General features: G+C 41.5%; 1 protein-coding gene across 2 annotated transcripts in view; it reads right to left on the minus strand.

The window, feature by feature from the left end:
• Nucleotides 1-7,119, minus strand: part of ptpn11b (protein tyrosine phosphatase non-receptor type 11b) — a 35,165-nt gene extending 28,046 nt beyond the window's left edge. For both annotated transcript variants that reach the window (XM_086278863.1, XM_086278862.1), the window contains exon 1: nucleotides 6,975-7,119. In XM_086278863.1, the coding sequence (XP_086134989.1) occupies nucleotides 6,975-6,988 (14 nt within the window). In that variant the 5' untranslated portion in view covers nucleotides 6,989-7,119. The remainder of the gene's footprint in view (nucleotides 1-6,974) is intronic.
• Nucleotides 7,120-13,559: the final 6,440 nt, after the last annotated feature.

Here is a 13,559-nt window from a genome sequence, read left to right on the forward strand (position 1 = left end):
TTTCCAAGGGCCACTTTAAAACTGACAATTAAAAATGTTCATCTTTATACAATGTTAAGTCCCTGCTTTAAAAAAAGAAAAGAAAAAAGTATGTAATGGCCACATTGTTACAGTAGTACAGCACACATCTAAACTCAAGAGACTACTTCAAAGCAACTCCCCTACTAATGAAAAACAATGTCCCCAAAATTATGTTGTTTAAGATGAATTTATATAGGAGTGAATTCTGAAAAGTCTTGAAAGCAAACTCAACAGCATGCCGCGTCTATAAAGCCTTATCCATATTCTCTACCAGCCTCGTTCATGACTACAGGAGTGACTCAGGGCTTTCCAAGAATAGGATTGCCTTTGACAACCACCAGACGCCCCATTTCCCTGCATCTGGCCTTGGGCAGTGAGGAGAGGAGATACAACACAATGAGAATGAGATTTCAAATAGTCTGGTATATATCTGACGAGATGTCGACAGGAAAGTAGAGGTAAAAAGTGGTGGTACTGTGGGAGAGACGGGGGCAGCTGGGAGCTGCAGGTTAAGCCTTGGGCAGCTTGTGGGGAAACAAGCCTAGTGTGCATCCAGCCACCACTCTATCCTCTTACATAATGTCTCATGTTCAATATAGGCTATTTAAAGCATGCCTGTCTAGGCCTGCTGACAAAAAGGTGATATACTTAGTAGCCACAGTGCAGCATGAAAGCCTCTGCTAGGACTATATTGGTCACAGACAAGCCTGGGGTGTGGATTTTGGTAACACTGCAGTTATTTTTAGCCCTGCTGATGATCTGGAGTATTTACATGAGGTGAAAAACCCACTTCAATAATTCCCTTCTGTGTAGAACAAGTCCTTTCAATGTAGTAGAAAATGCAGAATAAGAAAAACTGTGCCCACGTATGAATGAAAAAAACAAAACAGCAACGTTACTTACACATACAAGCCAAAACATAACTCACTGATTACAAAATTGCCTGTTGTGATAAGCAAAACTGTTAAAAATAACTGAGGGCAATCATAATTCTCTAAGCACGCAAAAACAAGTTATACTGTAGCACAGGGGATAGAGTTTTACATCAACTAAATAGGACTTGGGAAGCTCTCGGTAAAAGCACCAAACATTAGTGGTTAATCAATAACTTGTGTTTTTTTCCACAGACATATGCAAGCCTCTTTTTTAAACCATATAGAAATCACAGAAGCAGATATGGAAGGCAATTACTATAATCACTAAATGCCAGATTTGTTACTGTGAACGGCAAAAAATATGTAGAAAAAGCAATTCTAAATGCCTCGCTTTTTATCTTTAAATAACAAAATGGTAATATAAAATGGTTTATGAGATTCTCTCTCACGCTACAATAAAAGCAAACAAATTTAAAGGGGCTTAACAGTTTATAAAGGTACTGCTCACTGGCTTGCTTTAGGCATTTATTCCAGAGGAAAATGTTATCAATCACAAGCTTATCATTTAATGCAAATGCAGCCTGTGCTGATACTTTGCTAAGATTTACTGCACCTCATTTTACTATGCAAAACCCAGGGAATGCTAGTTTAAATGTAATTCATGTTTAAGACCTGTAAGCTTGAAATAGGTTGGCGGTTAACACTACATAGATTCATATTGCACACACGACTTTCTGCATGTTTTAATCCACATTTGCTAATGTTCTACATGTCTAACAGACTGCAGGATCACTTGGCTGATAAGAAAATTGGTAACTGGTTGATATGCTCAGATTGAAATCTGTCCAAATTAAGACAAGCATAGCTAACACGGCAGCAATGAACAGACATGTGGGATTTATCTTTCTATCAAATCCCCAGTTTGCTACAGTGTCAGTGTGAAACGTTATAGTTAGATGGTTAATATTAGTCAGAGGGGAGTCACTAACTAATTTTCTCCAGCTTACCTTTTACCAGAGAAAGCACTTTTTAACTGAATCATGAGATAAGCGTGACTAATATTCAAAGTCTGCTATCTACAGAGAGAAGTGGTAGCTGATCAAAGCTGAGCTCGGATTTGCACAACTATGAGTCTGGGAGGAATGAGGCTCTGATACGTTAGACATCAAATATTTAGCATTTACCTAAAAAAAAAAAAAAAAAAAAACATGTCCCTTCTGCTTTTTAAGCAGGTTACCCTTAAATGTGGGATTCAAAGACCGCAGGCATGTAATGTTTTGTCTAGTGTAGTCTATTAGCATTGTTTTGCGCCTGTATAAATGAATAAAATAAAAGCATGTATCTGGTTTTAAAGAAGAAAAAAAAAAGTGTGTTCAGAGCACTCATGGAAATGTTGGCAGTGCTATCTTATTCCTCCACATGGGCTGTTGTTTTCCTGTCGGCTTATCGAAAAAACTGACTCACTGTTCTCAGCTGGTCAAATGAGTTTCAGTGACAGACGAGGTCTGTTCCATAAACAAAAGAGGGGCAGAGGTGGTTTCCAATAGTGGAAAGAGTTTGCAACACAGACGCAACTGGCAAAACAGAAATGGAAGTGCGATGTAAAGTGATTCATCATTACATCTTTCTCTGGGCCCACAGTTATGCTGAACTCATTACAATGCCTTATGATTGTTAAATTTATGGTACAGTCACAATGAGGGACAGTACAGATCGTTCCTCTATGATTTAACCGCCACAGACCTGCAGTGAAATAATAACAAAATACATGGAAACTCCGGACCGCCACAATATTATTATGAACTAAAACCCTTCCTGATATGGGGTGTCGGAGTAATATCATCAACAACAGAGTGGGTTGGTTAGATGGCACGTATTGTAGTATTGTTCCCCTGTGGTATTTCAGCTCAGGAAGTTCAGAACAGAGCTGCGGAGCAGCAGTCATACACTGCAAAAACTCAGAATCTTAGCAAGTATATTTGTCTTGTTTCTAGTCAAAATAATCTTATCACAAGACAAAATGAACTAAAGGGTAACATCCCAGTAAGATATATTAACTTGTTTTTAGACAGTAGATCTTGAAACTATAAATTTTTCACTGTTCCACTGGCAGATTTTTCTCTTATTTCAGGCAAAAATATCTTGTATTAAGTGAAAAAAATCTGCCAATGGAACAAGTGAAAATTTTCTAGTTTCAAGATCCACTGTCTAAAAACAAGTTAATGTATCTTACTGAGATGTTACTCTTCAGTTGATTTTGTCTTGTTTTAAGTGTGATGAGTTTATTTTGACTAGAAATAAGACTTGCTAAGATTCTGAGTTTTTGCAGTGTATGTAGGACAACCAGCGGCAAGGCATAGAAACTGGCAGAGATAAAAACCGCTTTAACCTCAGTGCTTTCTTCTCCTTCCTCTTAGCCTGGTGGCATTGACCTCTAGAGAAATTGGACTTAGTTGCCGCTAGTGTCCGCTAACTAACAATTGTTCATTATGATTTTTGCTAATGTCTGTAAAAATGCAAGAACTTGGCTGCATGAAAAATAATGAACTTGAGCCTAAAAACAGAAACGACAGCATTTTTTCCCCACCCGTGTTGACTGAAGAAATTAACTGGCTAGCACTACTGAAATTCTAGAGCATCACTAGACACAATCTATCCAAAACTAATTTAATCCAGTAATCCGAAGCATATTCAGTGTTTGGGATACGAGTTAAATTTTAAAGTGAGTTACCAAACTATTACTTGTCTTTTGGTTCTATTTTAACTTGCAGACGTGGTTCATCTACTTTAAGTCTCCATGTGCGCACACGTTGTTTGGTTAAGCTCTTTATGTGTTTATTCAAAACCAAATAAATAACGAGGGGGGGGGGACATCAAACTGAATGGACTCGCCAACATGACCGCAACAGTTTTTTTCCAAACTTTTCCAAGTTTACCATAGATTTCAATTTTACTCAACTGCTTATGCAAAGCTGAGACAAACACCGCACTATTATAAACAAAACTGTGCACGGTGTGTATATTCTCATACCAAGGTCTAACTAGAACTACAAGTGCAAGGGATGCAGGTGCTGCAACATCACCACCGCCATATTTTATTTAAGCAAAAGTTCAACTGTAATGGCTAGTAAATAATATATACTGAAGCATATAGTAGCAGTATGAAACATGACCCATACGGAAAAGAAATAGTAAAAACTTATATGTGATTACTCATGAAAGTGGCCACTTTCGCATTACTTTCATACATTGTTTTAGTAAGTATCCAAAACATACAAGTTTCATTATATAATTTTTCAAGGGATCTTATATCTGTTTTCACACTTATATGCTTTTCATACAAGTTTCACACAAGACAGATACAAACTTTATAAGATTTATATATATCTTTTCCATATGGGGAGTTAATATGAAACAAAGCATTAGACGGTTGGCCAAACAATGAAAAGGCAAACTGTGCACAGCTTTAACTCAAGCATGTTTCCACAGATCAGAGCAAATTTATCTTGTAGTGGCGTAGAAAATTATTCATGCTTTTCTACCTGAAAACCTGCGTAACTCAGCTTCAAGCTGTTCAGCCAGACTTCTGAAGAAAACCAGTTGTAACTTCCTGCTTACCAGTTTCTTTTAAAAGGCTACTCATGACCTATAAGGCTTTCCATGGCCCGATGCCAGAGTACAGTAATGAACTCTTAATTCCTTACTATCCAAAAAAAAGCCTCTTAGATCTGCTGGGCTAGTTCTGCTAGCCGTTCCAGAGTCCACATTAAGGTCAAAGGGTGACACAGTGTTTGTTGTACTGGCACCTCCACTTTAATGCAGTCTTCCAGTTAGTACTCAATCTGCCGAAAGAGTTTCTGCTTTGAAGTCCTATCTTAAGACAGTTTTTAAACACACTTGCCTTCTTGTTTGACAACAAGTTTTCTGTTTCCACAATACACCCATAATTTTTAGTTTCTTTTTTTATTTATTATTCTGCCTTTTGGATGTTTTGTAAAGTTATTTTATATGCTTAATTGTGTACTTGCATATTGCTCGTGTTTTTTCTTTTATTTCACTGATGGTTGTTTCTTACCGTTATGCTGCCTATGGACAGCACTTTGTGTTTGCAGCTTAGAAAAGTGCTGTACAAATGAAGGAGCTGGCTGTTCCCTCATTTCCCAAGAGGTCGCCACAGCGGATGGATCTGCATGTTAGCACAGATTTTCTGCCAGATGCCCTTTCCAACACAACCCTCCCATTTCTCCGGGTTTGGGACCGGTGCTAGTAATACACTAACTCATGCCTTCCCAAGACTGGGTTTGTGTCTCCTCATAGTCTCGAACGTGGAATCTTTCAAGTGTAAATACATTTTCTTCATTTTGAAAGTCTGCCACCAATTTAACATGATCCAACCTATCAGTATCAACAGTAAAATCTAGCTGCCAACATTGCATTTTCTTGATTCCACAACAGCCATCATGGGCAAACGAGGGGAAAAACAAAAATGTCAGCAGTCACCTTGTATAGAAAAGCTGTTTCCCCATCTCAAGTCTCTTATAATAGATTAATTTCTCGATAGTATGTGAAATGCCTCAAAAATAACCATAAGAAGAAACTGGAGAGGATCATCCATGAGCAAATCTAACACTTTGCATACAATAAACCCATTTGTTTTTATAGCCCTTAGTACAGCCTGCCTGCTGCAGTACTTAAATCTTCCCGTCTCAAGCCAGAGAAATCATTCAGGAGGATCTACAAATCATTACTAGTCCACAGATGTACATGTGATCCATATTATCCAGCCCAAGGGTTTTTTTTTGTGACATGTCTGCCTCAGTATTAATTCATGGAAAGCAGGCAATCCTGTCCCCATCAAACAGATTAGACTATAAAAGTCGCAAAGATCGTTACAGACAAATACTGTCAGTAAACTAACAACACACGTGTACAATTCACGTACACATTATTAAATCCACTTAGTAATCACAGCTGGAAAAACTTAACCTTTTGTTAGTTCTTTTTTTTCCTTCAAAGTTTAGACACAGCATTTTGATGAGCAGTTTCCTTACTGGTATCTCTCTATGTTTTAACCCAAACTCCCATTTGCTGTCGTCTTATATCGTTACCTTTTCCACTTCTGTCAGGATGGCACATTGTGATCTTTGCACGGTACCAACTCTGAGGGAGTATAGCAACAATTTCCTATATGTGTGAAGCCAATTTGTCTTATTGTGGACTGAACAACACCCAGATCTTTAGAAACATATTTAGCCTTTTTCAGCTTTGTGAATCTTTTCTACAATCCTATGAGAGTGTTTCACAAGAACTGCACACCTTCCATGCCTGTATTTATAGGAAAGGACACCTCTAGCACAACTGGCACTTCCAATCTTATTAATTAGATTACCTGACTCCATGTAGCTTTTAGAGAAACTCTTAAAACAAAAGTTCACTTATTCTTCCTCAGTCTGAACTGCCAGTTATTACCAAGTGTGTGCAATAAAGAGATAGCTGCCTCCACCAGTGTGTGAATGTGAGAGTGAATGAATAGTGGAATTGTAAAGCGCTTTGGGTGCCTTGAAAAGCGCTATATAAATCCAATCCATTATTATTATTATTATAATAAGGATTTGCTTTCTCGGAAACAAATGGGGAAAAAAATTGTAGTTCTAAAAACAAAATGAAAATGTGAATTACTATAACAGCCTGGAAACAGTGAGGTCCAGGCTTAGGAGCGTTATTTAACTGTAGCAGGTCACGAAATTTGATATAATTTCCAATTTCTTTTAAACATTTAAGCATTTCCAGGCGGGTTAGAGCAGTAAAATCGGTCTTATATCTCAGAGAAAACTCACATTTAAAACACAAGCCTATAATAGTTTCTTTGTATATAGTTGGAAAGGCGAGGCTTCAAGTAATAACGAGGTCTGTGGTACGGGGGGGAAAAAAGTTTAGGCGCCCTGCTCTCGAGCTGGCTGTCTCTCTATCGCTGACCGCTCGTGCAGTGATAATCTGAGAAGGCTCGTGCAGGCTCGCGCGGGCTGTGAAATATTACAGTGGGATTAGTGACAGTTTAAAAAGCAAACTCCAGCTCACCTGCGAGATGTCATAGCAGTCTCTGAAAGCTGTCAAGTGCCCTCAAACGTTCCCCTTCTGGCTCCGCGGAGTTGTTGTGAACACTGAGAGGATGTGTTGAACCTGCGTGCTGGGCTACACATAACTACCGACACGCCTTCCGGTTTTTACCTTCAAAACAAAGGCCTCATTTAAGGGACGGGGGCGTAAAAGGGAAACCCGGAGCGGATTCATTTTTATGTCAGGCTCTTGAACGTATATTACTTTTGAATTGCAATTTTATTTCGCCTTAAAAAACTGAGATTTCAAGCTTCCACTTCTCTTGTTAAAAAAAAATCAAATGATTTATTTATTTTATTATTTCTACAAACTAATTCCGACACTGGTTTGTAGGTGTTTCTTTTGGGGGAGTAGATGTAGAAACCTGTGTAAATGTGGTGCACACCAAACGTCATATCTGACAAACTTCAAGATATTTTAGCCCCAGATTACTGTCTGGAGCTTATAACCAAAAGTAGATCGTTAAGCCCTCACTTCTGAAAAAACACAACAAAAACACCTAAAAACTGCACACCTGTGGCTACTTAACTTAAAACAAGTGGCGTGTTTGCTGCTGTCAGCTGTCATTTCTGTCGCCATAGCTGCTTGTGCTAACTGTTAATGTTTAATATAATTATCAGTAGGAGGATAGTGAAGCTGTAAAGTAACAATATAAAACAGATTTTTTAAACAACTTATTAGTAATCAACCTCTTTTGTCTGCACAATTGTAAAGCTCAACTACTGTCTTTACAGATAAAGCTTATCTATTTGTTTAGCATTAACATACAGATATACACACATACATAAAGAATGGTAGTGCTGGTGGTGCAGGAGTGGAGTAAGCACTGAGGCAGAGCAGCATTGACGTCACCAGCCTGTGGTTATCAGTGGAGGTTAATCTACTAAGGATGGATGGGCTTATGCAATTGTCTGTGAGCTCACAGGCTTCGCATGTATGGATTTGCATTTCCACTGTTTGACCCAGTGTTCTGCTGCATCCTGCAGACAAACAGAGATGATAGAGTGGGAATTTCTGCTCTCTCTGGAATTTCTAGTAGACGTCTCTCTCTCTTTATCAGGTGCTGTGTGCTTCAGGCTGTATGAATGGGTTTGAACGCAGTTTATTGTTTAGGTGCGGTGATCAGCTAAAAATTATCCCGCCGCATTATGGGGAGGACATTACCTAATGATCGATACCTTGGTGGAAATTCATGAAGACGCTGAGAAATAACTTGTTTTAGTGTTAAAATTGAGCGAGAGAGACTTGAAAAACAAAGTCATTAGCATTTATTGGCTGGGATGCCCTTTGTATATTTTGTGCTGCACCTCCAGGTGCATATTTTAGTAGACAAGTGGTAGAAATTGACTTTGGCTTCTGCATGTGTTGGCGAACACGATCAGTCAGGCTTAAGAGTTTGTGTGTGATTTGTGTTGGGAGGTATTACAAATAGCTGCACTCATTCAGTTTTTATCACCCTGCAGACCCAGTGTCCTGTTGAATCTAGAGGGGGGTGTAAATGGACCTGAGAATACAAAGCCCAGTTTCCCTCGGGGCCTGGAAACCAGGATGTCCCCTCTACCCTGAGGCGGCTGCTTCTATATGCTAATGACCTTTGACCCCCATTTTTGCCTTGAGACTTGCAAATCTGCCTGCACAAAGATTGGAAGAAGTCTGGAAAGGCAAACAAAGAGGTCTTACACTGAGAGTGATGCAACTGGACAGCTGGAGCATAGCTGGACTGGCCATCGGGCATACCGGGCACTTGCCCGGTGGGCCGCTGGCGATTTTTTGTTTTTATGGGCCGATGGATTTTTTTTTTTTTAGGAAGGGTATATATAATGAAAGGTGTTGGATTGGCCAATTGGTCATGATCGACTCTGGGCTGGACCAATTACAGCCGAGGAGGCTGGATGCACCCTCCCCCTTGTTTAGCAATCACGTGATTTTCGCGCATTGCATGCCGGGAACTCGTGGCAAAACAATCCAAGTACCGCATCAAATGCAAGCGTTTGCAGCACTGCAAAACGTTCATTCTCCGGTTCCAATACCTTCTTGTTTTTTCTTTGCCGCACAAAAAAGGAATGTACAAAACAAAAGGAGAACAATGCCGGTCCATACAAAGACAGACTCGACGAAAAGACAAAGAAAAATACGAGGAAAAAATCAAAGGAGTGAAAGGGTCAGACCCTTAGGAGCACCCAGAGTGGACAAAAGACGTCAGCGTGCTGCTCAACTTTCACCACGCTCAGATTTATAATTATAAGGTTCTTGGAGTGAGTGCATACACTCGTGAAGTTTAGTAACTTCAGATCACTGCAACAAGCCCAGGTACAGTTTACCGACAGATGGGTGCAGGACCTTGAAATGCACCGTGTAGAACGAAAGACCATCGTACATATCATAAGTTTACCAGTCTCACAAATCGTCCTCATAAATACACATTCGTTAACCGTTTATTAATATAACCTTTGAGCTCAACGGTAATTAATTAGTAGTGGAAATAATTTCTGGTAGCATCACAGAAATGTAGCAGTGACAATAATATTGTATGCTGTAATCGCACTGGACAATTAGTGATACAAAAAACCTGTTTTATCCTGTGAATAAAAGTATATGTTTTTGTCAATGTACCATAATAACAGAAGCGAAACGCAATATTGTGTCAGGACAATTCACTATTTATGCACAATAAACAAAGGAGCATAGCGCGACAATTTCTGTTCAGCGCCAGACTTGCTTGTAACCTATATCACCAATTATGTTATGAAAATGACGTATTAACTACAACAAAACTCTGACCTTTGTGGGAATGCTTGGAGCAGACTAACATGTGAGCTGGAGTGTTCTGAGACGTTATATTTGGTATATCCAGACCATCCGTCGGCTCTTACTTCGGAAACATGGCTTAAAAAATTTCTCTTCAACGACGTAATCCGATAAAAAAAAACGATCTCTTTACCCGTCGGCTTCCCGTGGCTGTCATGCGACCAGCTATTGCAGTTAATAATACAACAGCTTCTTGGCATTTTTTGGGTTTCTTTTTATCGCTAGTACCTCTTGCCACAAGTTCCCAGAATCCTTTGCGGTTTTACCCCTGAATGACGTCACATTTTCAATCTTTATCCTGGTGGGCCGGTCTCTAGTCAAAATGCCCGGGCCGATTTTTTGTCCCAGTCCAGCCCTGAGCTGGAGCCCAGTCAGAGATAAAGAACTTTTATTACCATGTAGACATTTAAAAAAAACAACAACAGAAAAACACAAACAAAACTGTAACCTTGGTGGTGGGAAGCCTTTTACACAGAGGGAAGAAGTGTTCGACCATGTCCCAAAACACAAATTTAGTCAGGATTTTTCAAAGAACAGCCTCTTCCATCATGCCATGGTGTTTGGCTTAGGTATGATCTGATGAAATGCGTTCCACTCTGACCTTTGAACAAACTGCACTCCCCAACATGTGCTTAAAAAAAATCTGAAAATCCTCTGTCTACCTCCAAAGCTCTTGCTAAACTCAGCTCTTCTCAGAGCCACTCGGTTTCTCAACACATTCATCAAAATGAGCTTCCTCCATCTCCTAGTTTCAGTGAATCCCGTCTCCCTGGAAAGGTTTGAGCTGAAACTGTCCACGCCCCGCTCTCTCCTCCGTGAGCCACCCGGGATCATCATTTAATTCCTTGTGTACATGTTCTGTTTTGTTTTGATTTAATTCCTGGAAAGAAAGAAAAACCCTTTAATCAAACTACTTGCAGTTATTAACTCGAAAATGATCTTTCCCTCAGTAGGATCCCTCACTGGGCAAAACTATTTCATCCACAGCATTTCATATAGTTTTAATTAACACAAGATGCGGTGTCTTTCTCTGTCATTAGCGAGGAATAAATTAAACTCATTAAATCTCGAGCTTAATGAAAATGCTCGAGACAGATTTGGGATGCGCTGAATGATGTATGAAGCTGTGCAGCAGCTACTTTTTGTTCTTTTTGAATCTGGGACTTTCAATTAGCAGCAGGCCACCGCAGACTGCTGTTTGATGAGTTGAATTATAAGAAGTAAATATCACTCTAGCCAAAAAATGTTGTTTATAGGCGTGTTTACGAGCGTGTTTTTTGCTTTAATTGCTCTTAAAAACTGCTTGGCTTTGGATATTTTGAATGTGAGCAGAAGCCTCTTGTTAGCACAGAGCTGTGATTACCTCAGTTTGTGGTGGAAGACTAATGATCCTGATATTCAAGGTTTCCACTAAACTGCACTTAAAATATTTTAAAACTGACCTGTATATGGAAATACCACAAGCAGCCTGAACCACTGATAAAGGCAGGACGGATCCATGCTTTCATGTTGTTTACACTAAATTCTGACCCCAGTCATCCAACCAGCCAACATTTTTCCAATCTTCAAATGTCCAATGTTTTAGAGCCCATTTGAATTGTATCCTCAGTTTCCTGTTCTTAGCTGACTGGAGCGACACACGCTCTGGTCCATCTGGTCCCACGTGCTGTGTTCAGAGATGGTCTGGTTGTAAAGATTGGTTATCTGAGTTACTGTTGCTTTCCTGTCAGTTCAAAACAGTCTTGTCCCCTGTCCTCTGACCACTGGCATCAAGACGGCATTTTTGCTCATAGAAATGCTGCTCAGTAGATATTTTACTTTTTTGGACAATTCTCCGTAAACCCCAGAGATGGTCATGTGGGGAAGACCCAGTAAATCAGCAGACAGCCTGGTCTTAGTATTGTAGTCATGGAACAACAGTGCTGCATTCAAAGTCACTTAAATAGCCTTTTTCCCTCATTTTGATGCTCAGTTTGAACTCCAGCAGCAGCATGTCTACATACCACAATACACACCCCTCGTCCAAAGGCAGCCTGTCACAACGTGCTCCATCCGGAGATGGACCCCAGAAAAGGAGGATGCTCTGAGAGACTGCTATGACACCACAGACTGGGATGTGCTCCTGAGCCCACATGGTGAGGACATAGAGGGGGCGACACACTGTCTTACAGACTACCTCAACTTTTGTGTGGACACGGTCGCCCCTGCTAAGACGGTACGGTGTTATCCTAATAACAAACCGTGGGTAACACAGGAAGTCAAAGCTGTCCTCAACATGAAGAAGAAGGCTTTCAGGAGCAAAGTGAAGGAGGAGATGAAAGCAGCACAGCGGGAGGTGAAACGCTGCCTGAGGGAAGCAAAGGACACCTACAGGAGGAAGGTGGAGCAGAAGTTGGAGAGGAACAATATGAGGGAGGTCTGGAATGGTGTGAAAACCATCACAGGCCACAACACCAAGAAAAGCACAGTGGGGGGGACTGTGGAGAAGGCAAAAGAACTCAACAACTTCTTCAACAGGTTTGACCAGCCCACAACCCCCCCACCCTCACCTTCACTACAGAGTCCTCTCCCCACTCTCCTGCCTCCCTCGCTTCCCCCCCTTCCTGACACCATGACACCCCCCTCCTCCAATCCCTCTCTCAGCAGCAAGACATCTCCCCCCCTCCCCTCCTCCCAAACACCTCCCAGTGTCACAGTGGATCAGGTCAGGAGGCAACTGAGGAAGCTTCGCCCCAGAAAGGCAGCAGGCCCAGACAAGGTGTGTCCTAGGATGCTTAAGGCGTGTGCTGCTGAACTTGGGGAGCCGCTACAACGGAGTCTTCAACCTCAGTCTGCGACTGGGGAGAGTGCCCGCCCTATGGAAGACATCCTGCATCGTCCCGGTCCCCAAAAAGAACCGGCCCAATGAGCTGAATGACTTCCGACCGGTGGCACTGACGTCACATCTTATGAAGACTCTAGAGCGGCTCTTCCTCAACCTCCTCCGACCACAGGTACAACATGCCCAGGACCCACTACAGTTTGCATACAAGGCGGGTGTCGGAGTGGAGGATGCCATCCTGTACCTCCTACACAGAGCCCACTCACACCTGGATGGGGGAAAAGGCACGGTCAGGATCCTGTTTCTTGACTTTTCCAGTGCCTTTAATACCATCCGGCCCTGTATGCTTCAGGAAAAACTGAACAGGATGGAGGTGGACCCCTGCCTGGTGGCTTGGATCTCCGACTACCTCACCGACAGACCACAGTACGTCAGGCTGAAGGACATCACGTCTGACACTGTGGTCAGCAGCACAGGAGCACCACAGGGAACTGTGCTGTCCCCTCTTCTCTTCACCCTGTACACCTCTGACTTCTGCTACAACTCTGAATTATGCCATATTCAGAAGTTTGCAGACGACACAGCCATCATGGGGTGTATCTGGGATGATCAGGAAGAGGAGTACAGAAGTCTGGTGAGGAACTTTGTCGCATGGAGTCACACAAACCACCTGCAACTCAACACCTCAAAGACTAAGGAACTGGTTGTGGACTTCGGGAGGTCCAGAGAAGGTCCACTGCCGGTTCAGATAGAGGGGGAGGAGGTGGAGGTGGTCAACAAGTACAAGTACCTCGGGCTGTGGGTGGACAATAAACTGGACTGGTCATGCAACACAGAGCACCTGTATAAAAAAGCCCAAAGCCGACTGTACTTCCTCAGGAGGCTGAGGTCTTTTAACATCTGCAGGAAGCTCCTGA

The sequence above is a fragment of the Aulonocara sp. 'chitande type north' Nkhata Bay genome, linkage group LG20 (assembly GCF_057382095.1).
Source record: "Aulonocara sp. 'chitande type north' Nkhata Bay isolate Kocher_YH1m ecotype deep benthic linkage group LG20, A_spYH_male_GT1.1, whole genome shotgun sequence".
Lineage (NCBI taxonomy): Eukaryota > Metazoa > Chordata > Actinopteri > Cichliformes > Cichlidae > Aulonocara > Aulonocara sp. 'chitande type north' Nkhata Bay.